Below are 8814 nucleotides of genomic sequence, written 5' to 3' on the forward strand. Positions count from 1 at the left end.
TTCCAATTAAACCTGTTGGACTATAACCTGGTGTTGTGTGATTTTTAACTCAGAAATATGTGTTTGTTCTGTTCATTTCTGCTTCCATGCAATAACTCCTATATTAAGTTTCAAATATTTTCAGGTTTCTTTACAGTCATAAAACAATTGTGGTACAGTTTAAAACAATTGTGGTACAGTATCACATTTAAATAGTACAATAAACAAATAAAGAAAAAACTGCATTTAAATCTGTACAACAGAAAATTACAATCCATCCTTTATAGAAAGTGGGATAGGAGAGAATTCATTGAATCTGACCATAATCATAGTTTGAGGCCAGTGTTAGTTTTAATTCCTTTGGCCACAGCTCAGGAACAGTTCTTTTGAGTTCTGATCCAGAAGGTTGAGAGTTGAAGCACAAGTTCAAGCTGTTACTTCAGTTCTGAGAGACTGCTTCATTGTAAGAGGTGTCGTCTTTGAAATGATTGATTAAACCAATGTCCCATCTGCTCTCATGTGGATGTGACAAATCTCACATCAAAACTTTTCCAGAGGGTATCCAAGATGATGGCAATCTAGAAAGATTGCGTTACAGAGCTCCGCACCTCATCACAAGTAGGACAAAGTCCTAACCCGCCCTACCCAGATCACCGCGATATCCTGGGACTCTAGAAAGGTCATGGAGTCACAGGAAACTGTTAAAGAAAAACTTACCTTGATTTTCACTGTCCAGGGATGCCGAAGAAGGGAGCAGGTACGTGTGACGCTGGGCCCGTGGCCCAGCCTGCAGCATCCTCAGGCTCTATTTCCTACCAGGTCCTGGTAAAGGAAGTCTCGAAATTTCACAAGATGTTGGGAAGCAGATAGAGGAGAAGCTGGCCCTGATCTCTATCATGCTGCAGAAGCATGAACAACTGCTGGGAGACCTTGAGAAAAGGACAGATGAAGTAGAACGCAGAATCACAGTGGTGGAAGCTGATACTGGTTCCTCCAAGGACAGGAGCCAGGCCCTAGAGACACAGATCCATAATTTGCTTGACCAGGTTGATGACCTTGAGAACAAGGGCAGGACAAAAAATATTTAGATCATTGGTTTGCCAGAGAGTAAGGTAGGTGAGTGACCAGTGGAATTTGTTGAGGGCTGGTTGCCGAAATTCCTTAACCTGCAGGCTGAAATGGGTAGCTTGAAGATTGAGGGGGCTCACCAGGTTATGGTGCGGAGGTCAGGTCTGGACCAAAGTCCTCATCGTATCTTGCTGCTGTCTCATCACAGAGTTGTGGCAGATAAAGACAGAGTTGTGTAAGCTTCCAGAATCCAGAGGAAGGATCTGAAGGCCCAATTTTACAAGGGCTCTAAGATTATGTTCTTCCAGGACTCCTCAGTGGCAGTGAACTGAAAAGAAAATCCTATGATAGTATCAAGAAAAGACTGAGAGAGCTCGGGATCCAGTACTCTGAGGTATCCAGCGATGCTTCGCCTCACCTTAAATGAATCTGTATATCTATTTGACATGTCGGAGAAAGCAAAAGACTTTGTGGATGAATTAACTTAATCTGAACAATTTAGTATGTACAAATACTAGTGTTCTTTGGGTATGTCTCTACTTTTCTTGAAAAGAAGAGCAAGTCCAGTCAGGGCTTTCCTATTTTTTGTTGGTTATAATCTGGTCTAAACTATGCTCTGGGGTGGCTGGGACATTTACTTCCAATTTCTAAGTTAAGTTATACCAAAGGATGGATGGGATACTTAATTCTTTTTCCAAATTTCTTTGTTTACATTGTTATCCATGGTGTATTTTCTTCCTTTGCTGCTTGTGTTTAAGCTGCGGCTCTAGCTAGGAGGAGGAAAAATGGTTGGAATGGCTAGGTGCCTACTTACGGGTAGTTTATGCCCAGTTCAGGTATTTAAGAGCTCTGGATGCAGTATTGGCAGTGGGATGGGAAGTGGAGTTTTGGGATGTGTAGATGCCCTTTTGGGAAGGGGTGAGTTCCCCTATTCAGCACCACTAGTGCTTTATATATTGGGTTTTTTTTTGGTTTTTGTTGTATATAGTCTTTGATAGCTTTGTAGGCTTGTTAATTGTAGTGGATTTAGTTTATGTAGTTTCTTTGTTTGATGGATCTTGCAACACTAAGGCTCGGTGATTTGTAATTCGAGTTCCTCCTCTCTGGAAGCTAAATGTTACTGCAGAAGGTTATGTCTAATGACTTGGTTAACTGGTGTACCTGGAACATCAAGAGGAGTCACTCACCAATTAAGAGGAAAAAGGTACTTTTGAGTCTTAGGAAGGAAAAGATGGATATTGCTTTTATTACAGGAGACCCACTTGGATGATAGGGAGCAGAACGGCTTTGATCGGATTTACTTTTCATCTTTTAATACCAGAGGTAGGGGTGTGGTTATATTAGTTAGGAGGAATCTCCCATTTAAGTTATTAGTGTGTGAAAGACACACATAGGAGGTTTGTAATCCTCAAAGCCCTGATAATGGGGAAGAATATGGTGTTTAAAATGTTTACCGCTTTCCAGTCCATCCCCTCAAGTTTCTGGTGGATGCGTTCTCTAAATTGATCAGTCTCTAGCCTCAGCATATTACCATTGGGGGAGATTTTAATTGTCTTATGGATCCCACGGTAGACAGGTTGCCCAAAGGCCCCTCAACACCCTCTGTACAAACTAAACAAATAATGGATCTACGTGTGGAGTTAGGGTTGGTGGATGTCTGAAGATTTCTCCACCCTACAGGCAGGGATTTTACATTTTTTTCCAATCCACACAGATGTCACACCAGGATTGGTTTTTTTTTTCTGATCCTGTGGCAACCATGGACTTGGTGGCATTTTGTACAATTGGTAATATTACCATCTCTGATCACGCTCCAGTGCACCTGTTGTTTAAGATTAAGGATGCTATAGTGGGCCCGAGGCACTGGTGAATAGATCCCTTTATTCTTAAGGATAATAAGTTTGTGGAGTACTTCACAAAGGAATTTAGGGCATTCCTAATTCGGGCTCGGCTAGTAGCCCGTCCATATTTTGGGAAACCGCCAAAGCCTATGCCAGGGGGTTAGTTATCTCCTACTCTACCAATAGGAGGCGGCAGAAAGGCGAGCAGCAACGTCTCTTTGAAGCATGGTTAAAGGCAGCCGCGAAGGCTTACTTTGACAGGCCCTCATTGTCCAAGTTACAGAGGATTACGGTGCCATGGTCTGCATTGAATTCTGTGCTCACGCAGACAGCAAAGAAGGTGCTTAAAAAACACAGGTTGTATGAGCATGGTGACAAACTGGGCAAGTACCTAGCGTATCTAGCCAGGAAATAAAATGTCCCCCAAGCCATTACGTCAATTAGGGAAGATGCTGGGAACCTAACATGATTCTAAAACGATCAATGTGGCATTTCAGAGATTTTACTCTGAATTATACCAATCTGAGGGTTGTGAGGAAGGGTGGGCCAAGATGGAGTCCTTTATCGAGGATCTGGAGATTCCAGGTGTGACCCCCCGAAAAAGAGTCTTTTCTCAATGCTCCGTTATCAGAACAAGAGGTGCAGGAAGCTGTGAAGCAGCTTAAGAGTGGACAGGTGTCTGGTCCTGCTGGACTTCCTAACGAATTTTATAACAAATTAATAAACATAGTGTCAGGCCCAATGCCCAACATGTTCAACGACTTGTACAGTCATAATCGTCTCCCGCCATCTCTAAGAAAGGCCAATATTTTGCTTATTCTTAATAAAGGGAAGGTCCCAGAGGACTGTGCTTCTTACAGTCCCATTTTACTCTTAAATGTTTACTTTAAAATCCTCTCTAAGACTCTTGCGTTCAGGCTAGAAACTGCTTTTCTATTGTTAAAGAGGACCAGATGGGCTTCATAAAGGACCGCAGATCCTCCAATATTGTTTGGAGGCTGCTTAATGTAATTCAAGCCTGTCAACAATAGTCAATACAGGGATTGGTGATTTCTCTAGATGCAGAGAAGGCATTTGACCAAGTTGAGTGGCCGTATCTTTTTTATTCTCTAGAGCAATTTGGCTTGGGCAAAGCCTTTATAAGATGGATAAAGGTTCTCTACAGTGACCCTCTCGCTATGGTCGTCACCAATGGGGTACAATCAAGCAATTTTAGTATTTTTAGGGGCAGTCGACAGGGCTGTCCCCTTTCGCCATTGCTTTTTACATTGGTTATTGAATTGTTGGCAGAGGCCATTTGTAGGGATCCCAAAATATCGGCTCCAGAAGTGGGGTCAAAATTACACAAGATTTCGGTGTACGTGGACGACGTCCTCATTTTTTTTTGTCAAATCCAGCAGTTTTAGTGCCTCGTCTGATATAATGCATCAACTCATTTGGGTGGTTCAGTTCTTTTATTTGGCATCACAAGCGGCCCCTTATTAAATTAGCTAAACTGCAAATGGGGGGGAGTGGATCTCCTGGATGTTAAAAACTATCAACTGAACTCGCTTTTATCTTACAGGAGTGATTGGGCCTGTGGGGACCCTCTTTCAATATGGTTAGATATCAAAACCTCTCAGGCAAAGTGCCCCTTACTGGCTGTTTTCGGACAAAATGAGGACAATTAAAGAATATTGCCATAACCCAATAGTTATCAATACTGTTACAGCATGGAGGGCAATTCGGCAGAGGGAAGGCAATATTGGCAAAACATTTTTCTTATACCTATTGTGAGTATGCCGGGTTTTCAACCGGGTATGATGGATTCAGGATTCAAACATTGGGCAGCTAGGAGTGTGTCTTGCATGGGTGATTGTTTTGAGGGAAACACAATGATGTCTTTTAATCAGTTAGCACGGAAATATGAGCTATCTAGCAAGGACCTCTTTCATTTTTTTAAAGTTTGGGATTTTATTCAAAATAAGGCTACAATTTTGACTGATCCCCATAAATCCGACATCGAGAATCGGGTGCTCGGTGCTAAGAGTACACTTTCTGTCAGCACTTTACATCATCAACTGGGGGATGGCCCCTTAGATGAGTTCAATAGGCTTTGCAGAGTGTGGGAGATAGAGCTAGACATTGAGGTTTCCTCAGAGGCATGGGAGGATATTTGGGAAAACGCAAGAAAGATAACAATTTGCAATAGGACCTATGCTTTACAGTTGAAGATTCTCCACAGGGTCCACTTGGCTCTGGATCATTTGTCAAAATTTAAACCAGGAGTATCTCCAACATGTCCCAAATGTAAAGTTAGTACAGGCACTCTTACCCATCGTCTCTGGTCCTGTGGCAGACTTCAAACATAATGGAGTGCTATGGCAGGTGCAATGAAGAGGATTTTGGGAAAAGGACCCAATCTCTCTTCTTCTTGTCCTGCCCAGTTTATTCCCTGTAGATGCGCATAAAAAAAAACTTATCAACATCCTCACTTTATATGCAAGAAAGAATATCTTGTTAGGTTGGGTGTCTGAAAATCCTCTGGACCTGTCAGGTTGGTGTAAGATTGTTCTGGAGCACATCCCCTTGGATTTTCTTATAGGTATGTTACACCACAAAGCAGGGAATTTCTCTAAGACATGGCGGCCCTTTTTGGACTACCTGGACACAAATTTGTCTGCCACACTAATAAGAGTTTTTAAAAAGCCACGATTGTGCTTTACGAGTCCAATATCCGGAGGGGGGATCCTGTGAATGTATGAATATGTGAAAATGAATGCTCTCAATAGTCGAGAGTTAGTGTTTTGTTTTGCTGAGCTGTATTATTATTATTATTTATTAGTTTGTTAGTTATTATTTATTTAGTTATCTAGTTGGTTGGGTTTTTAAATATTTTTATATATTTATACATTTGCACATGAGGGTGGTTTGTGATTTTTAAAAAACTTTTCTGTTCTTTCTTTGTACCATTTTGAATTGTATTGTATTTATAATATTTTTAAAAATCTATTTTTCAATAAAAATATATTTTAAGAAAAAGCTCAGCAATATTTATATCTCAACCTTCACAACTTAATAGGTTATCAAGTTATTCATCTCATTGCTGTTTGTAGGACGTTTCTGTGGACAAATTGGCTGCTGTCTTTCCCTACATTGCAATATGATTATATGAAAATGTAGTGCATTATCTGTAAAATTTCTTTCTGTCTACACTTTCCAGCAGCAATTAATTTCCTGCCTGAGAAATGGTTTTAATAATTTTTTGAATTTGTTTGCTCCATTTAGGAATTTTGTTATATCTTTGAGCTTTCAATATCCTTGGAAATTCTCAATTCCACACTGCTGTTGTCCATTATTTCAGACAGATGCATACTAGGCATTTATCACCTGATCAGTGGTTAAATCTGAGGTTGCTGTTTCAGCTTGATCCTAATGCCCGGTATTAAGATTTGCAGAATACAATAGGAATGTATTTGTGGTCCTGTCTCTGTTCACTGTATCCACTCAGGACTGAGGAATTCAGTTCAGTTACTGTAAGAGAGTGTTGGCCACCAGAATGCCTGAGCTTGACTTTGGTACAGTGAATCTTTGGGGCTCAATGGAGTTTTAGTTTTGCTTTCTTTACAATTCAGCTTCCTTTGCATTTTGGTCACAAATCATGGGCTTTTTATGGTCGCAGTTCCTTTTTTGTAAAACTTCTTCATGTTAAAATTCAAATGTATTAAACATTACAATATAAATGTGTGGTAATACTGTGGTAATGTTCGGACATTTTACTGAAGAATGTGACAGATCATCTTGTAAAAACAGAAAAATGAAGAAGCCTGTAATGACTATAAATACTGCAGGAAATTTGATCTCTTCAGATATTTGACCTTTGATTGACCACATGATCTTTCTACCTAAGCTGTGTAAAGTAATCTCTCATGGCTTTTCAGTTAATTTTTTTCACTATTATTTCTTTCCCACAAAAAAGTCCTGTAGCACTTTATCAGCTTTTTATCTCCATTAAGAACACAGGCTCATTCAGTTTCTAGGCCATACTTGTTGGATCCTGATCAGTGAGCAGTTTCATTTTTTACCCCAATACTCAACAAGCCCTCTCTTCAATAATGGCACTGGTAGAAATACAGAACTGGTTATATAAGAAGAATTATTTTTAATTTTGAGAAAAATAATCATTTTTACACTTCTATGAACTAAAATAAAACAAAAAATGGAAGGTTTACTGTCTCATTAAATTTCATTTTTTGTTCTTTACCCAGGACAAGATCAAACCTTCAGAGCAGGTAGATCCTCGGAGACATGGTGCAGGAGAAGTAAGAACTTTTTTCATCACAAGAACTTGCTACATATTTCAATTTTCTTTTTAATTTTGAGATTGCTTTCTTGGGTTTGGAATTTAGGAGCTCCAGCAAGTTAATTGGCGTAGACATTTTTATGGAATTCTTCATATGCCTGTGAAATAAATGAGGATGCTGTAGCAACCTGGATTAACAACAAGTGCCCCAAGGCAAATTGTCTACTGGATGTACTATTCCAGCCTGGATCCATCCATTCTTTCTTTTTTCATTTACTTGCTCATGTTTCATGAATAGTGTAACAAGAAGTCTGTGGCCTGGAACAAAACAGCAGGACTTGCAGTTCAGAAACTTTTGCATTAGATTAGATTAGATTAGATTACTTACAGTGTGGAAACAGGCCCTTCGGCCCAATAAGTCCACACCGACCCGCCGAAGCGCAACCCACCCAGACCCATTCCCCTACATTTGCCCCTGCCCCTAACACTACGGGCAATTTAGCATGGCCAATTCACCTGACCTGCACATTTTTGGACTGTGGGAGGAAACCGGACCACCCGGAGGAAACCCACACAGACACGGGGAGAATGTGCAAACTCCACACAGTCAGTCGCCTGAGGCGGGAATTGAACCCGGGTCTCTGGCACTGTGAGGCAACAGTGCTAACCACTGTGCCACCGTGCCTCCCATTCAAATGCATTTGACAAGAATTTTGCATCTACAGGAGTTGCTCTTGCAATTGAGGACACCTTAAGAACCTTCTCATTAATCCCCTCTCCTCCTGGACTTCTTTACTTAGAGTCATAGAGATGTACAGTACAGAAACAGACCCTTCGGTCCAACCCGTCCATGCCGACCTGGATTATCCAAACCCAATCTAGTCCCACCTACCAGCACTCAGCCCACATCCCTCCAAACCCTTCCTATTCATATATCTATCCGGATGCCTTTTAAATGTTGCAATCATACTAGCCTCCACCACTTCCTCTGGCAGCTCATTCCATACATGTACCCTAATGTTAAATATCAATCTAATAAAACTACTGAGATATGGAAATTGAACTGAAACAGAGGAGTTTTAAGACAAATGTCATCTTCACAATAAAGAAGCAATCCAAATGCAAAATGTACTGAAGCAGACTAAAAATTATATTAAAGGACAAAGACAATATGAGAATAGGTTCACAGTAATATAAAAGAAAACTTAGTCATTTAAACCATAATAACTAGTAAAAGGGTGGAGCTAATTTGGAGTAAAAAAGGAAATCTTGTAGAGTCAGGGAGTCTAAAATAGTACTTTGTATCTTTCTTCACTAGATAAAAGGATTCAGTCAATATTAGAATGAAGAAGGAGACATATTAGGTAATGTAGAATAGGTGAAAGTGAGGTCTGCAGATGCTGGAGATCAGAGCTGAAAATGTGTTGCTGGAAAAGAGCAGCAGGTCAGGCAGCATCCAGGGAACAGGAGAATCGACGTTTCGGGCATAAGCCCTTCTTCAGGAATGAGGAAAGTTTGTCCAGCAGGCTAAGATAAAAGGTAGGGAGGAGGGACTTGGGGGAGGGGTGTTGGAAATGTGATAGGTGGAAAGAGGTCAAGGTGAGGGTGATAGGTCAGACGGGGGTGGGGGCGGAGAGGTCGGGA

The 8814-nt window shown here is 40.8% G+C and overlaps 1 protein-coding gene across 1 annotated transcript in view; it reads left to right on the top strand.

Moving 5' to 3' along the window:
* LOC122560646 overlaps positions 1–8814 on the top strand; it is a 66939-nt gene that overhangs the window by 51218 nt on the left and 6907 nt on the right. The window contains exon 2 of the mRNA XM_043711514.1: positions 7136–7189. Coding sequence (XP_043567449.1) covers positions 7136–7189 — 54 coding nt within the window. The remainder of the gene's footprint in view (positions 1–7135; positions 7190–8814) is intronic.

The sequence above is a fragment of the Chiloscyllium plagiosum genome, chromosome 21, assembly GCF_004010195.1.
Source record: "Chiloscyllium plagiosum isolate BGI_BamShark_2017 chromosome 21, ASM401019v2, whole genome shotgun sequence".
Classification (NCBI taxonomy): Eukaryota; Metazoa; Chordata; class Chondrichthyes; order Orectolobiformes; family Hemiscylliidae; genus Chiloscyllium; species Chiloscyllium plagiosum.